General features: G+C 40.7%; 1 protein-coding gene across 1 annotated transcript in view; it reads left to right on the plus strand.

Moving 5' to 3' along the window:
- Positions 1–6,458: 6,458 nt before the first annotated feature.
- CPE (carboxypeptidase E) overlaps positions 6,459–18,317 on the plus strand; it is a 104,062-nt gene continuing 92,203 nt past the window's right edge. Inside the window, exon 1 of the mRNA XM_014851446.3 lies at positions 6,459–6,913. Coding sequence (XP_014706932.2) covers positions 6,607–6,913 — 307 coding nt within the window. The 5' untranslated portion in view covers positions 6,459–6,606. The remainder of the gene's footprint in view (positions 6,914–18,317) is intronic.

An 18,317-nucleotide genomic window follows, 5' to 3' on the forward strand; every position in this document is an offset into this window, starting at 1 on the left:
AGGGGATCACGGCTTTGGTTTTGATCCACTGAGTGAAAGATGTGACAGGATTGTGGAGAGCGCAATCAAGGTGAATGATGCAGAAGGTGGTTTGGGTCTCAAGACTAAAAACTGGGATTAACCAATGATGGAGAGGAATAATCAGGGAAAGACGTTGCCTTGATCCAGGCAAGAAATAAGCAGTGCGTGGACCAAGACATTAACTGTGAAGATAAAGCACAAGGAATAATTTCAGAAGACAGATATATGAGAACAGCAAGATTTGTCAATGGTCCAACACAGTTGTCGCTAGCCATGTGTGCCTACTAAGCGCTTGAATTATGGCTAGTCTGAATTGTGCCGGTGTGCTGCGAGGTAAATTACAAAACAGATTTTGAAGATTTAGTATGAAAAATCTTTAATTAATACATTTTATATTGATTACAAGTTGAAATGATAGGATATATTGGGTTAAACAAAATTTAGTATTCAGATTAATTTCAGCTGTTTAATTTTACTTTTTTTTAACATGGCTACTAGAAAATTTGAAATTACATATAGGGCTCATATTTTATTTCTTTTGGGCAGTGTCAGTAATACTGGGGTGGCCGCTAGGATACAGAGATTTTGGTATAAAGTAGACATGAAGAAAAACAATGTAAACCCTTTGGATCATGTTTAATTTGAGTTGGTAATTAGATATTCAGGTGGTGATCCTTGTAGATGGAATTCTGTCCAGCTGATTCTACACCACATTCAGAATGAATTTCTTGTTACCTTTCTGCCGTAGTCCATATCTACCCTCTTAACTGATACAACTGGAACACAGTTCCAGTGGGTTATTTAATGGAAAAAACCAATTAACGAAGAGAATCATAAAAAAATGAAGCACACAAGCACAATTCAAATAATTTATTTACACTTAAAATATCAGCGTATGCTCATCCATTGGTTGGCCATTAGTTGCAGGAACAAGGCCTTTTCACCATAATGCATTTTCTACTATCACCTATCTTAGTTTCTTCCAAGTGGCAGGTTTTTGAACAAATCTAAGAGCAGAATCTTTAGAGATTTTTATGTTTTCCTCAGTCCTTCACTGTTTTCTCATCCACATGTAATGCCATTTTTAAAATTCAGGTGTTTCCAAAGCATTCAGTGTTTTTCTACTCTTGTATTTATCAGTTTACCTAATTTTTAATTAATTACACAACTACAATTAAAAGCACCATGAACGTTTTGGTGACTCCTGACTGACTCTTGGTATGCACATAACCCAGTGACGTGAGAAGTGAGAGGAATGTGAGAAATGTGAGACCAGTCATAGCCCAGGTCAGGTACATGGGCGTCTGTCGGTGCGCTTCAGGGTGTGAATGATGCTAAGCGGGAGTCGGCTAAGAGAATTTCTTCAGTGATAATAAGGAACAACAGGCATTGGCGTTTGGAGTTGAGAAGGTAGGAGGAAGGATTCTGAAGCAGGAATGCCTGGAGGGGGAATGCAGTAAGAGGTACCACGACTGGAGAGTTTGTCTGAGCAAGGAGCACTGGGGCATGGAAGGCTTCCACTTGTTGAGCACTTCTCTTGTGCCCGCCCGCTTGCAGGCATTATCTCATGGAATGCTCAAAGTGTCCCTCATTTTCAGATGAAATCATTGAGCAATATCCCAAAACAAGTCGATTAGGGATTAGAACACTGATCTGTCAAACTTCAAAACGAGTCTCTTGAAGCAGTGTTCCTCCCACCTTATTGTGTATCAGAATCACCATACCAGAGTAGGGGTAGGGAAAGATCACTTAAATTTAGATTTCCAAGCCCCATTCTCAGAAAACTGGATTCAATTGGTCTGGAATGCGGCCATGCTCACTACGCGATTCTGATGCAGAAGGTTCATGAAAACTGAATGACAGTACAATATTGCTTCTACAGGGAACTACAGAGGCCAGCCAGAGAGTGAGGGAGTACTGCTGAGCGAGGAACCGAGACCAGAGCTAGATATATGTACAGGGGTGCTGGAGCCAGCTCATACCAACTTGCAAGAGCCAATTGTTTAAACTGAAGGAATTTTATGAGTCACTTGTTAACCACAGCCATTATTTACAAAAAATGGATTACAAAAACTTGCAGTTAAATACATTATTTGAAGAATGAAGGCAATAAATACTCAAAATTCATCACTTCTTAATTATCTCACCACATTTTATTATCCTTTACGTTGTTGAGGTTATTTGTGTCCATTGTATCTGTCTGGGGGAGATGCTCTATGTATCAGTTAGCTAGTGCTGCATAACAAATTAGCCCAACCTCAGTTGCTTAAAATGACAATTTATTCTCTAGCAGCTTCTGTGGGTTGGGAATCTGGTTGCTGCTTCGCTGGGTGGTTCTGGCTCAGGGTCTCTAATGAGGTTGTAGCCAAGCTGTCAGAGATGCAGCCATCTGAAGGCTCAGCTGGGGCTGAAAGATCTGCTTCCAAGACCACTCATGTGGTTGTTGACAGGTGTCAGTAATTCACGGGCTGTTGGACTAAGGATGGCAGCCCCTCTTAGGCTGTTCACTAGAGGCCTCCCTCAGGTGCTTGCTACATGAGCTTCTCCAGGCATGGCAGCCAACTTCTCCAGGACAAGTGATAAAAGAAAGAGAGAGAGGAAGAGAAACAGAGAGAGAGAGAGAGTGAGAGAGAGAGAAGCTGCAATCTTTTTACAACATAATTTTGGTAGGTAAGATCCCATCCCTTCATTATGTTCATTGGAAGCGAGTCACTAAGTCCTGCGTACCTGCAGGTGGAAGGAAATTAAGCCCCACCTCTTGAAAGGGAGGAGTAGAAAGAATTTGTCCACACCACCTCACCATATAAAGGTGTGCTGCCGAGTATCTCTTCTCAACGTCATGTTCAGTGACGTCACATTGGTAATTTGAAATCAGCCATGGTGGGAATCCACGGCAATCAGCAACCACTCTAAATCAGATGTTTCACTCCTGGAGAGGTGAGTGTTAAACATTTACCAGCACACCACTGGATGAATATAGAACTTGGTGTTTACAGAACTTTTGTGGAGTAGACGAGTTTTAGACAGGGCCTTGGGAGGAGAGCATAAAAGATTTGGGAAATAGAAAGAGATAGTTTCTGGATTTGAAAACAGTAGAGGTGATGCAGGAAGTGGAGGTTTGGGGAGCTTAAATATGCCCAGATAGATGTCCAGAAGTAAGATGAAGAAAAAGATCTCTCTCTCTTTCTCTCTCTTTCTTGTGCGTGCACAACTTAAAATGTGGGTTACATACTAGGTTTAACTATGAGTACACAAAGCCAAACACATTAGAGACTTGGCACGCCAGATTTTCTATCTAGCAACCAGCATGGGTGCATAACATTTTACCAATTGCCTATGAAGCCACAAACAAGTAATATACGCTCCAGTGAAGCTGACCTATACCTAAAATAGCCCAGAAATTCAAAGACCAAGTTTTTGTGTGTGTGTGTGAGGAAGATTGGCCCTGAGCTAACATCTGTTGCCAATCTTCCTCTTTTTGCTTGAGGAAGATTGTTGCTGAGCTAACACCCATGCCAATCTTCCTCTATTCTATGTGGGTTGCTGCCACAGCATGGCTTCACAAGCAGTGCTAGCTCCATGCCTGGGATCCGAACCTGTGAACCCCAGGCTGCCAAAGCGGATTACAGGAACTTAACCACTATGCCACCCAGCTGGCCCCAAAGACCAACTTTTAACTCCTTTGAACTGGTTCCTTGGTGTCCGTGGTATGCCCCATCATGAGTGAGGAACTCCATCATCTATGGGATAAGTAGGAATTTTTTTCAGAAAGAAAACTTTCAGAATCATAGCATTTTAGATCTGAAAGAGACTTTAGAAAGCATATAGTACAGTATTTCTCAAAGTATGTTTGTCAATCAAACATCAAAATCAGAAATACCTGGTATTCTTCACGAATAAAGAGAACAGATCAGTGGTTACCAGAGGGGAAGGGGGCTGGGGGTGAGTGAAAGGGGTAGAGGGACACATTGTATGGTGATGGACAAAAATTAGACTATTGGTGGTGAGCATGATGCAGTCTATACAGAAAGTGATAAATAATAATGTACACCTGAAATTACGCAACGTTATAAACAATGATGACCTCAATAAAATAACTGAAAGAAAAAGAAATACCTGGTATTCTTGTTACTTCCTAGAACCCATCGCAGACATACTGCATTGCTGGGGGCTTGGGAGACTGCACATTTTACAAACTCTCTAGATGATTCTGCCGCACGTGAACGCATAATGCAATCCAAACTTTCATTTTATAGATAAGGGAAACCACTTCTAAGACGCAGAGTTCCCGCTCAGGCGAGGCCACGTAGCCGGTAGGATTCCACCCATTTAAAAAAAGTAAAAAACAACCCATAAAAATGAGATTTGGGAGAAAATAGAAAACACACCCTTTATTTAAAGAGATAGCTGAAGGGCAACACAGGACTTCAATGAATAATATGTTATGTGTGTAGTTACTAGTCCATATGCCCCACCTAGCCACAAATTAGCATGGGGACCTTAAATTGCAAACGTGAAAATCTTAAGCTCCCACTTCTGAAGTTACTGGTTTTAGCTACTCTGTTTTCTTTTTCTAGGTTTCCAACATTGCTCTTTTGGGTATGATTTTAGAAATGTAATTATAACTCTGGTTTCAAACTTCTGGGCGATGTAATCAAACACAGACTGGTCATAGTGGAAAATATACAGCTCTTAGCTCTGTCTACATTGACAAGGAACATGGCTGGATCCGAATTGAAGTGAGTGGCATGTCTTTATAGTGGCAGCTTTCCCCCCAATTCCGAAACAGGAAGACCCATGCTGCTGAGGGAAGTGGAGATAGTCAGAGGGGTTTGGAACCAGCTTCTCCAGCAACCTGTTTTTTTTTTTCAATTTTTAAATTTTAATTTTTTTGAGGAAGATTAGCCCTGAGCTAACATCCGCCACGAATCCCCCGCTTTTTACTGAGGAAGATTGGCCCTGAGCTAACACCCATGCCCCTCTTCCTTTGTTTTATGTGTGGGACGCCTGCCACAGCATGGCTTGATGGGAGGTGTGTATGTCCCTGCCCAGGATCCGAACCCGGGAACTGGGCCGCTGAAGTGGAAGGTCCGAACTTAACCCGTATGCCATCTGGCCAGACCCCAGCAACCTTTTTTTTTTTATCCAGTAAAATCATTTAAATATCTGAATCCTTTGCCAGGAGAAAGTTCTCATTTAGTGCAATGCATTGTTAGACAGGCGGAGAAAGAGAAAGTTTAGAAGGAAAACGTCCAACGTGAAAAATTACCCATACGGTGTCCAGTTTTTCCGCTTGGTTGGAATACCCAATGGATTGATTACTTATTTAGATTTGAGCTGTTCTTGAATCCAAATGGCAACCTCTTTAGAATAACATCTGCTCTGGAGTTGCTCCAGGAATATAAATCCCATCTAAAGGCTGGGTATTTAAAGCTGTAAATGATTTTATATTTTTACAATAACTTTGCAGTTATTGTATCTGCATGGAGCTCTCTCTCAAGATCAGAGTTTTTTTTTTTTTTTTTTTCTATAACAGGATTTAATCTTTTGATTTTTTCTTGGAAGAAGATTCTACAGCCTCAATCGAGCCTTCAGATGACTACAGTCCTGGCCAACATCTTGGTTACAACCTGATAAGCTCCCCTGAGCCAGAACCACCCAGATAAGCTGCACCTGAAAGATCTAATCTTAATACCAACCTACATCCTTTGTCTAGGCAGCCCCAGAGTTGAACTTAATTTTCCCCAGGGGCGCTACAGAAGGGATTGGTGGAGGCACTGCCACGTGACATTGACTTAGCTTTTAAATTTTTTTCCCCGGAAGAATCCAGGAATGTGCATAAATACAATTAAAGACAGTATCTACAAATTGACAGAATGCATTTTTATTCCCCTAAACCTCTAACCCAAAATGCATGATGGTCTGTTTTCCAGTCAGACCTTGAAATAAATGAAAACCCACCCTTGGGTTTGTGTTCGGACTATCCATACAGTTATTAAAGATACATCATGGGGAGAAGGCAAGCGACTGCCTATACTTTGTTGTTTTTTTTTCCTGGAATCTTCTCCAATTCTTGATGCATGGAGAAGAAAACCCTGGTCGGCTTAGAATAGATGCCGCTTTAAAAGGCTCCACTAACAATCCAAGAATATCTTTTCCACACGCAATGTCATGGGTCTGTCAATGTCAACAACCTTCCCAAACCCAGACCATAGCTGTCATTTCACCTGCCTCCTCCCCTGCGCCATTCGGCTTTTCACGTGGTTCTGAGCCAACGAATAACGCCCGCAGCCCTGCGCATCCCCGCCGCTCGCTCGGCTGCCGGGCGCCGGCCCCTGCTCGCAGTGGTTTCTCCTGCAGCTCCCCTGGGCTCGGCGGCCAGTAGTGCAGCCCGCCGGCCGCCGCTTCGCCCCTCTCCTCTGGGTGGCCCCCGCGCGCGGGCTGACGCTCACTCGGCGGGGAAGGCGAGGCGCGCGGAGGCTGGTGCGGAGCTGGTGGCCTCCCCGCAGCTCCAGCCAGCTCAGTCCCGGAGCCGGGCAGACAAAAGAGCCGCCGGCGCAGGCGGGCACGGGCGGCGGCGGGGCGATGGCTGGGCGCGGAGGCCGGGCGCTGCTGGCGCTGTGCGGGGCGCTGGCCGCCTGCGGGTGGCTGCTGGGCGCCGGAGCCCAGGAGCCCGGGGCCCCCGCGGCGGGCATGAGGCGGCGCCGGCGGCTGCAGCAGGAGGACGGCATCTCCTTCGAGTACCACCGCTACCCCGAGCTGCGCGAGGCGCTGGTGTCCGTGTGGCTCCAGTGCACCGCCATCAGCAGGATCTACACGGTGGGGCGCAGCTTCGAGGGCCGGGAGCTCCTGGTCATCGAGCTGTCCGACAACCCCGGGGTCCACGAGCCTGGTAAGGGCGCTGCACCCTGCCATCCCTGAGGGGCGTCTTGGAGGGCCACAGGGGGTTGGACTGGTGGCGTGGGGTTAGGAGGGAAAGGTGGGCAAAGGGGTGCCTTCTGGCAAAGGGCGTCTGGGGTGGAAGTTGGGAGGTGGAGGGAGGGATGGAGATAGGGATGAACCTGACCTAGAACTCTGCGGATTGCCAGGTCCCAGTCTCTGCTGGCCTCCCCCACTCCTCGTCGCAGCTCTAAGCCTTCCCCCAGTCCTTAGGCCACCGTTTGGTCAGGAAAGGCCAGAGAGGCTGGAGAGGGGGAGGTGGGAGCACGGAGCGAGCAAGTCTGCGCGCCCGCAAACCCGGCGGTCACTCTCACTGTGCTGTCTCAAAACCCAGAGGGAATAACAGTGAACCATCAAGAAGGAAGTTGACCTTCCTTTGCAGACGGGAGTAGAAAGATGAGGTGCAGAAGGCAGGGACTTAGAGGAGAGAGGGAGTCATTTATCATTTGTTTCCTAATTTCCAGAAGCCCAGCTTACTGGGTCTTGCGGGCTCTGCATACCCATGTCTACCTGGACGTGCGTATTAGGTGAACGCTCTGCTGTGGATGCTCAGGGGATGTTGAGGATATTAGCCTCATTGGGTGGTGGTGTGTGCAGACACGTAGGTCGTCCTCCGAGGGTGGCAAAGTGGCCTCTGAAAGACATTTCGATTTTGAAACTGCACACGGTCTTTCTAAGGAAAAAGGAATATTCCATTTTCTCTGCTTTCACCACTTGAGATGAGTAGTTTGTGACCAGGTTTTTATTTCAACTGATGTTCCCATATAGCCATCTTACCCATCTTCCTCCTGAGTATAAGACACGTTTTAATTTATGTTAAATATGATTCATTTAGTATTAATAAAGAGGTATTCTTTAAAATGTCCTTGAGGCTTTTTTCCTTATGTTTCTGCTCTTTAAAAATGATAGCACTCTTAAGGCCTGGTTTTCTGATAGTAAAGGTATGTTAAAGTAATCTGGACTAATATCAGCATGGGATGCTTAATTTTTTTTTAACGACCAAGAAAGCAAGAATATAAGCTAAAAATTCTTAACGTAGGGCTAGAATAGTTTTCTAATAATATTTAGGAATCAAACTGAGAAGGGATTAAAAGAGGTGATCAGCAGAGACACTTTGATCTTCAAATGGAGAGCGTATGGGTTGATCAATAATAAATCTTCAAACAGGAAACATTTCTTACCTTCCGATAATATAAGTAAGAAGGTTTGTATAAGTTTGCTATCAAAACCCTAAAATCAGATCCTAGAAAACAGTTTATATAGTGCAGTCTAGCAGGATTCAGTATGTGAATTGGAAATTTTGAAAAAATAGTTTCATACTGTTATCTGAAGATAAAGAAAAATTTAAAATGTGACGACTCATTTTCAATTATTTCAAATAACCAAAGTCAAGACACCCCAGGCATAGATAAAGCTAATCTAAATATTTGTGATTCACCTACTTCCTACTTAATTAAAACCTTCTGTTATTCCACTTTTTGTAGATTGCACCTCAGAATTTGTTACATTGTTTCTTCAAGGGGATTATGTGCAAGCTAATGTTAATTTATCGTTGCCTTATTTCAAGTTTAGAAATGAAATTCCAAAGTGATATTACTGTTATAATGCGGCATACTTTTGAAAATGAAAACAATAATTCTTTTGCTTGACTATCTGGAATGTATAGTCCATCAAGATTTCCAGATCCCTCTTGACTGCAAGCTCTGTGAGGTGGGGCTGTGTCTCTAGCCCCTATCCTGGATCTGGCACACTGCAGGCACTCAGTACACGTTGTGGAAAAAATGAATCAGTCATCTGCTGAATAACACAATGTTTTAAAGTAAAATGTTTCATTCCTCATAAACACAAAATATGCAGATTTAGATTTAGTTCGTTTTTCGAATGTGAACTCAGAAATGTTTTACATTATGTACTTTATAATTCCTTGTTAAATGAAGGGAACTTTAAGTTCATGGTATTACTCAATAATAGAATAGAAAATGTCTGTTCATTGTGTTTTTAAAGGTAGAATTAAACTACGAACCAACACTAAAAAACCACAAAGGTGATTTCCCTCTCCATCACCTTTTTTTTTTTTCTCCCCATGAGGAAGATAGATTGGCCCTAAACTAACATCTGCTGCCAATCTTCCTCTTTTTGCTCGAGGAAGATTGTCGCTGAGCTAAAATCTGTGCCAGTCTACCTCTATTTTATGTGGGATGCCACCACAGCATGGCTTGATGAGCAGTGCTAGGTCCACGCCCAGGATCCGAACCTGCAAACCCTGGGCCACCCAAGTGGAGCGTGTAAACTTAACCACTATGCCACCTGGCTGGCCCCTCTATCACCTTTTAAGAGGAGATAAGTAGGTTAGGAATCTTCAGGGAACTAGTATTAAAAAACAAAGTTCAATGGAGTAAATTTTAAATATCTTATTGGTTGTGTTCACCAATTCATAAATCGGGCATCCAATCTAACAGAGAGAAAGGAGCTCCGACTTGCTGTGCAAAAATGAAAGACTTCTATAGGCAGAAGGGAGCAGGAACAAGGAAGTTACACCAGGCAAAAAAGAGGCTTGGCTATTGCAAGGTCACTTTCCTTTAGGGGATGGCAGGGGTCTACCAGCAGATCCCCTAGCTAGTGCTGATCAGGCGATTCCTGATTGACTGGTTTAAGAGTCCATTTCTGGGAGAGCGGAAACTGTAATTAAGTCTTGGTTTGGTGGCGTGAGGCTTAGCACAAGCAACTCCATTTTGGGCTTATTGTATGGTTTTTCATTCTAGTAAACAGAGAGGTCTGCTCAGCATGTAAATTTGATGGTACTTGTACGAATTAACTTTTTAGGAAGTTTTAGATAAAAGAAAATGTTCACCATTTTTACACGGCCTTCAAATTTCTTTTAGATTAAAATGTTTTAAGAAATGATAAAGGAATATCCATACTTACTCTGAGGAAGAAATGGATGCATTCAGTGTTTTTGAGCACATGTACACTCTAGGTGGGCCAGGGTCAATGGGCTGTGCAGGGACACACAAGATGGGCCTTGCCCTCAGGGAATTGCACATAGGGAGCGTGAAGGATAGTATAAAGTGTGTAGTGCTGCAGGAATGGTGTGGGAGGACTGGAGAAAGGAGACTAGGGACATTCAGTCAGGGGGATTTGGTTTTTGAAGAATGGATGACAAGAAGGCAGGAAATGTACAGAATATTGAAATTTACCAATTCCAGTGTAGCTCCTATAGATGTAGGTTTTAACAGAGCCCTCTGCCTTTGGAAAAGAGTGACTGTCTTAACAATTTTCACCTTATAAGTACCTTTTATTTGTTTGAAATAATATTTCTGATTAAGCTAGTAGGAAATAATATTTAGCTCAAAAAATTCATTTACTTAACTAAAACTATGATGAAGTTGCCCATATTCATTTTATCTTCCAGCAAGAGAGAGATGTCAAGTTTGTCAGTTTTCTTAATCTAAATTCTTTTTCTGAACTTTAAGAAAAGTGTAGCTAATGTCTAAGGATTTAGTTGTCGTAGTAGAAAAACTCTCCCCAAACAAAACAACATATACAGATAAAACCTTTCCCTGTGGTAGAACCAGCGAGTAGGAGGTTTACTTGGTTAGATTAGCAGAGTATGGATAGGTGTTCCTTGATACCACCAGCTCTCTTCCTGAGCAGAAAGAAGCGATCATCATACTTGTTTGGTACCAGGCTGGGGACTGAACTTGAACTTAACTCCTGAAAGTGATTCGTTCTCTCAGATATTCTACATTAGGATTCATTAAAAGGGACAGAAAATTCCATTTTTCATTGATCAGCGAGGAATATCTATATCTATTCTGTCATGACGTCATGGGAATCATCTTGATTCTTGACCAGCTGAATGTTGGTCTGAGTTATCATTTTGTATTACTTTAGAGATCCGCAAAAATCTGTTGGAGGAGGGTTGTGGGTATCAGCCATCTTCTGTTAGAAGAACTGCAAGTGGTCTTGGCACCAGCCTCATCTCCTCACACATCGTGCATCTGGATGGCAGATGCTGGCCTGCGATGAAGACTGGGTGGAGGTTGAGTCTCTGTGCTCAGATTGGGCTCTTGGCTGATTGTAGGTCCTCAGATGTGTTCCCCTTTGATAGGATACCTTCAGGGCCTGATCATGTTCACCATTTTTCTTTCTGTTTGCTTATATTTTATACTTTAAAAATATTTCTACACATAGGGACTTGTGCTCAAACCCAAACACATGCAGTCCTAGGCATGCATATCCGTCATTGCAATACTCATAAAAGAAACCTTTATTAATTTATGGCTAAGCAGTGGAATCTGTATTCCTAGACCACTCCTCTGAGAGTTAAACATGGGTTAAGATTAGTTTGTTTAAAACACTGATTCTTTTACATGTAGTTCAAGATCGCTGTTGGGGAGTGAATCTGATTTATAGCTAAAATGCTATCTTAGAAACATTCTTTAGAGCGTAGATTTTTCTTTCTCAAAGGCTGGAATGATTATTTTGGACCTGTTCCTCCCCAAATCTGTTAAAATTTAAAGTGTGTGAATGCCAGTATGCATTTGCCAAATATTGTGATGGAACATTTAATGCTGGAAAAATTTCTATACAACTTGAAAAAAAAGAATGAGGATTTTGATTACTTTGTATGGTGTCTTTTCATACCGGATTAGTATGTATTAGTGGAAAATGATTACAACTGAGTAACACCTTGCAATGGTGAATATAGATGTTAGATTCTGGAGAAGGATCTAGATGTACCACATTGTGGTCAAGAGTTATTTTTAGACCCAAGTGAGTCAATGAAGCTCTTGCCAGAAAAAATGTACTTGATTGACTTGTGATTGGCTAACGGAAGAGAAGAAATTGGGCTGGCCCCCTAACATTACATCCTGTGATCGGAGAAAATAGGCATCTTTCTACGGAAACTGATTTGAGAGGTGGCAAAAGAATCACCTGTCAGTGTCTCTACGATTAGCATAGCCTGGGTGAAATCCCCATATTTATAGTCACTTCCATTGGGAGAGATATTTTTCACAAATGCAAAAATAGCCTCTGTAAGGGGTGACACATAACCCAGCTTTTCCCAAAGTGTATTCAATGGAACATTAGTTCAGCTCGGTTTGATACATATTAGGTAAACAAAGATAAACAGGTTTGTGTATTGCAAGACTTATCAGAGCTCTTAATATGCTCACGTATGTTTCAGATCTCCAAGTTAGACCTATACTATACAGTATTTTCCCATCTTCTTTCACCATAAAACCCTGTTTTTCAAGGAGCTTATCTTGGAACTAGTGTTACATTAGTTTGAGAAACACAGCATTGGCCCATTGTCATTCATTATCATATTATTAAGGATTAATTTGATGATTCTCTACCAAGGAGACTCACACAGGGAGATCCTCAGGGGTGGGGAGCATATGTTTTCCATTTTTTTGCCCATAAACAACTAGACTAGTGATTTATATAGAGTAAGCTCTTAAGATATGCTTATTGAATTGAGAGCATGATTCTGAGGCGACAAGGCATAGGACAGATCATTTTGATTGGAAAGACGAAAGTAGCAACTGTGTTCCAGTTGTTTTATTAAGTAGCTTCATGCTTTAACTTCTCTTTACCTCTTTTTCTTGTCTGTAAAATAGGAATGCTTTAAAAACTCATACCTCACAGGGTTGCTGTGACGCCAAAGTAGTATAGAACAGAGAAAAGAATTGAGCGAAGTTGCTTGCATCTAGTTATTAAGGAGATGGGCTAATTGGTTAAAAAATTTTATCACATTCAGTCGGTCTGAAGAATGTGCTCCATTGGCTTATGCTCCTTTGGATTAGGCCTCCTTGGCCATGTGACCTCATGAAAGCTGCTGAGTGTGTACCTGTTACCTGGCATCGCACAAGCCCGGTTGACAGCCCTGAAGGACTTTTCCCCTCTTGTCACTGTTTTCTTGTTCACAAATGTTTGCCCTCTATCAATTTTTAAAATGTGGGGCATTCCTTCTTTTCTTCAATTTGACATCTTATTTTGCTTCCTTCCGTAGGAACAGTGAAAGTGTTCATCATTATTTGAGAATGTCTTTATGGTTGTTTCTTCAGGTAGCTAAATAAATCTAGGGCAATTCCAACATTTACTTTGGCCAGCTAACTTATTTTCCTAAAGAATTCATAATGAAACTGCTCAGGTCCTGACTATTCTTTTCCAGACTCCATGTAAGTGAAACATCTTTGAAACCTCCTTTCTTATCCCTCTCTAACTTTTTTTTTTTTTTTTTACCCCCACTGGGGTCCTTTCTTTGTGTTTCCATAGTTCTTTGAAGAACTATAGCATAAAGGTTCACAGTATATGCTTTCATGTCAACGGACCTGAGTTCAAATCCTGCCTCTTCTTATTTTTAACTAATTGCTCTCGGGAAAGTCAATTCGCTTCTCTCTAAACCCCAAATTCATTACCTATGAAATGACAGTGATATGATGATTAAATTTGTAAATGTAAAGTTCTTAATTTAATATGAGTCAACAGTTATTATTGCCTCCATTATGGCATTTTCCATGGGTGGTGTAAGGGTTCCCACAGTAGACTGTGAGCTTCTCGTGGTCAGGATTGTATTTTGTCCATTTCTTTACCCCAAATATCTAGTTATGTGCTTCAGACATAGTGGCCACTCAGTGAATGTTTGTGAAATAAATGAAATTTCTCAAACAGGCAAAAATGTGCATCACAAAACAAAGCTATATTAAAGGTCACTGTTGACTTTATGCATGTTAGCATGTCAGAAGTATGATAAGAAGAAAGGATAGAAATGGTATTTTTCTTAATTATATACTTATGTTTTGTTGTGATGCATCCAGTTTCGCATATGGAGAAACCCACCAACTGTGTGTCTCTTCAAGTTTCAGTGATGGCTTGCTGTGTTTGTTTCTGTCTGTTATAATTTTGACTGATATGAAGCTCTTTTTCTCTTGAGACATTTTAGAAAGTTAAGCTGTTTTTAAGTGTTAAATAAAAGTTCTAAAGATAATCTGTAAAAATGTACCTAGTAAAATTTTTGACCTTTTAAAACTCTGCATGAGCCCTTAGTGTTGCTTATGAAGAGCTGTGCATTGTTTTGAATATAGAAGTCGTACATCTCCGGGTTTTAATTTTGCCTTCCCTCATGAAATGACATTCAAATAGGCACTTGAAAATGCCATAGGGGAGGAGGTTTATCTGAAAGCTGGCTGGTGGGTCAAGTGAGCTCAGATTTGAAACATGTTTAAATTTGTTCTTCCCTTCCCTTCTCGTTGATTACTGGAATGGCTGCCAGCCCATTGCTCTGTGAATGTTTCTTTCTTTTAAAATTCAGGATATGGCGTTTTGTGAGTGACCCAGCAGCCAGCTCTTTCTAATAAAATGTGGCCTCAGAGAAGAGCCTGTTTGTGTTACTAGTACCTTTTACTATTTTCAGATGATTTGCCTACCTCTCTGACTGTCCCCAGTTAGTAACCTTTGAAGGATAAGGTGACTCACATAGAGGAGTAGAGTTGATTCTTAAACAACAACCAAAAATGTATTAGTTATGATTATAAACTCTGGAACAACTTTCTACTGCCAGTAAATATTTTGTTTTTATAGAAGTCTGTTTACTATAAAATCATTGCTGATTTCAAAGACTGATTATTTAAAAATGGATACAGATCACTTCTTTTTAAAATGAGACTAAATATAACGTTTAACTTAAATAAGGTTGCTAAAAAAATCCCTGACTCTTGTTGTGTGTGTCAAAGTAATTGGGAAAAACAGCAATTATTTCATGTATTTGTGTATGCAGGTGGCTACTCAGATGTTCAGATCCCAAAGTGATGCTGTCTGATTGGACGTACCCAATGTCTCGTCCTGCATAGCCTGAATTATTCAAAACCAGAAAATCTTCTCTTTATCATGCGGCTGCTATTCACTACCATTTTATAACTTTTTCCCCCCAAGAAATAGTTTGTTTCTAGAGCTCAGTTCAACAACTTGCACAAATCGTAACCATGACCATGAGTTCAGGGTAGGAAAACTTCTGCTGTCACCTCCCTGATCAAAGTCCTGAATATACTTTTTCTTTTTCTTTTTCTAGTCAAGGAGTAGTTTTTAAATAGCCTTTTCTCATAACCATTATAAAAAATTGCTGTGTAGCATTCCAAGCTAAGATCAACTTTCCAAGAGGAAAAGAAGATGTAGGCTTTTGTCAATATAGCTAATACTTTCAATTTAATTTAGGGAATATTTCATGACTACTCACTATGTATATACTATTTTATTTTATCTGCCAGTTGCCCTTTTAGGCAGTGTCTTTGAGTATCTTGAAATGAGTTATTTAGTTTCTTGCCTCGGATTCACTCTTTCACACACGTTGAGCTTAATTTACACACTGTATAGCCAGTGGGCACATCACTCGATTCTACAAAATGTGTACCGTATCCAGATGCAAGGGTCAAAGTCTTCCTTATAATTTTCTTGATGTAGCAATGTAAAGTCAATATCTGTAGGGGAAACTACTGGAAATGTTAGACATTTACAAAATAAAATGTTTTCTGTCCTTTTTGTGTTTTAGGTGCAGAGTTGGACAGCTGATTTTGAAATACAACAGTCCTATTGAAATAGTTTAATTCATCTCACATCGTGACATGGTTCAGCACAGATCTTTTTTTTGAAAGTTCACTAGAGGGAACAAGTCTCATTCATTGTGGGAACTCAGTAGATGTTAAGGCTGATTCTCCGCATGATCAGCATCCTGGGAATTAAGTTAGCACACTTTTGGAAACTGCATTAACTCTACAAAATCAACGGGACCTTTGTAGTGTTCACACGAAGACAAATCTGCTTGTTAAATGTATTTTCTCTCAAGAGGCACATTCGTTTTTGGAAAATGCTAAAGCCATACAAAAACAGATAGATAATTCTCCTCTGAATATTATATAGATGTGTAGTGAATAATACTCTATCGAGAAGTAGACTAAAATGCTATATAGATATATAGGCTTTGTCTAGGTCTTGATGATTGCAAGATAATCGTGAGTGGAGCCGTCATTTTAAATTATTTTAAATTTCAAATTGGTTTAAGTCTATTTATATTTATAGCTTTCGCTTGTGTCTATAAAATAGCCTTCATTTTTCTTATTTTCACTCCTATCCATACCTGTTATCAGATGTTAAAGAGTTTTCTCTTTTATCTAAGTGCCTTATTATTATCAAATTCTTTTGAGGAAGATTGGCCCTGAGCTAACATCTGTGCACATCTTCCTCTACTTTATATGTGGGACACCTGCCACAGCATGGCTTGATAAGCAGTGGGTAGGTCCATGCCTGGGATCCGAACTGGCAAACCCTGGGCCACTGAAGCGGAGCACACAAACTTAACTGTTGTGCTACTGGGCTGGCCTCTCTAAGTGGCTTAGTTTTAAAAAGAAAATCATTTCTCAATGGCTTTTACTTTCAGGAAATTTTCTTGGGCTCTTATCGCCTTCTCTAAATCTGGTCAGATATTCCACCCAGGGCTTTAAATATTTGGCCAAATTTGCCTTACTCATGAAGATTCTATCTAAATACCCTCTGAGGTCAGTTAGGAGAACCTAATGGATTAATGTAGTCCCACGTTTTCTTTGCCTCTTCCTCTTGTGGCTTTTCCTCTCTTCTGTATGAAAGAATAGCAATTCGGGAGGCTTTTGTCTGATAACTTTGGGTCGTAAACACACAGGGACGTGTAGAAGCTCATTTGCTGCCAACCGTTTATTCCATAGCTCTCCATCTCTTTGTAAACAACCTCCAGTTAGGTCCTAAATGAGCAACTTTTCCATACTCATCATAGGTGAGGAACTGGATAATATTTATCTTTACAGGGACTGAAAGATGCAGGAAGAGTCTGCCTGTTGTAGAAAAGAAGTGTTTAAATGAAAAATTCAAAATGTAAATTTCCTTGTTTTCTTTTAAAATTTTCTCACAATGATCTTAATTAATTTCCTACAAAAATGCACATAAATTGCTGTCGTTTATGCATTAGGAAAATCTTAGTGAACATATTAAGAATAGTTACACTATAAAAAAGGTAACTTAAGGAGTTTATTTTTTAAAGGGGTTATTTTTAAGAAGTTTTATGGAGCTGAAGAAGGAACAGTCTGAGTCTTAACATAGGCACATTTTACTTAAGTCTGTACTGCTTTTGTCTATCAAACAGGGACAGCCTATATCAGGTACATAAAAGAACCTAAGTTTTAAAAGAGCTGGGCGTTCATGTCCTTAACACTCTCCATTTCATTTCTGGCAATCAGAGTTGTAAAATGAGGCTTCAAAAATACAGTTGTACATTTACTTACAAGTTACTAGTTGAAAGCGTTGCCTGCACTGGAGTTTTCCTTCTCTGTATGGGACCACCCTTCTTGTGAGTTTCTTAATTTATTTGCCAAATATACTAAAACTGTTAGAAGCTCATGGTGATTTATAACCATTTATAAATTAAATTTTATAAAGTTATTTGGCATGTAAACATTATTAAAATGAGACTAAAATAAGAAACGAACAAATCCAAACATCTAATGAAAATCATAATTTCATTAAATTTAGGACAGATTTTTGCCATGTCAGTGCTTAATTTCTACAGTGGCCAAATTATAAAGTGATATGTCCTTTCATTTTTAAAGAGAGATTTCCTAACTTGTCTGCCCTCTCCTGGAACCAGGATAATGACTGCATATTTCAGTGTGGGCTCTTTGGTGTATGTTGGGTCTGTAGTAGGTTCTCAATGCATTGCTGCAAGTGATGAATGAATGAACACTTCGGAATGAATAACATGCATATTAGATATAGTTATGCACACTTTGACAAACCAGTAACAGTGGGCATGCAAGCACACCCTGCCGTCCACTGCAGGGCAAAGAGTTATATCCATGTGCAATTCTGCCTTCCCAGTGAGCTTGGGGAGAGGGTGCTCTCTCTCCCAGGTTCATTGCTTATCCACAGTACCTGGCATGTGAATTTGATCACAGATTGGATCTGATGTTAATGCTCCACCCTGGCCTGGTCCTGTTTTTGGTTCTGATCCTTTTTTTGGTTCTGGTCGTTTTTACATAGAGCCCTGGCTTTGTGCTGCCTCCTGATCTACTTCTTAGTAAGATTCAGTCCTAGTTCTGTGTTGAGCCACATCACTCTGGCTGGTTTGTTGTATCAGAACCAAAGTACTGGTTGCAAAGAGCCCTTAGTCGTCAGGAGGATGACCCTGGAAGTTGTGACCAAAGGATCAACAAAGCCGCGGGTGATATTTAGCATTCAACTGAATACCATTTCAATATTTTTAAGAGTTGTGTAGTTCTCCCAAACAGGGTGATAATGAAAAGGGGAAAAAAATCTTTGGAACAGGATGG

The sequence above is a fragment of the Equus asinus genome, chromosome 3 (assembly GCF_041296235.1).
Source record: "Equus asinus isolate D_3611 breed Donkey chromosome 3, EquAss-T2T_v2, whole genome shotgun sequence".
In the NCBI taxonomy this organism is placed as follows: Eukaryota; Metazoa; Chordata; class Mammalia; order Perissodactyla; family Equidae; genus Equus; species Equus asinus.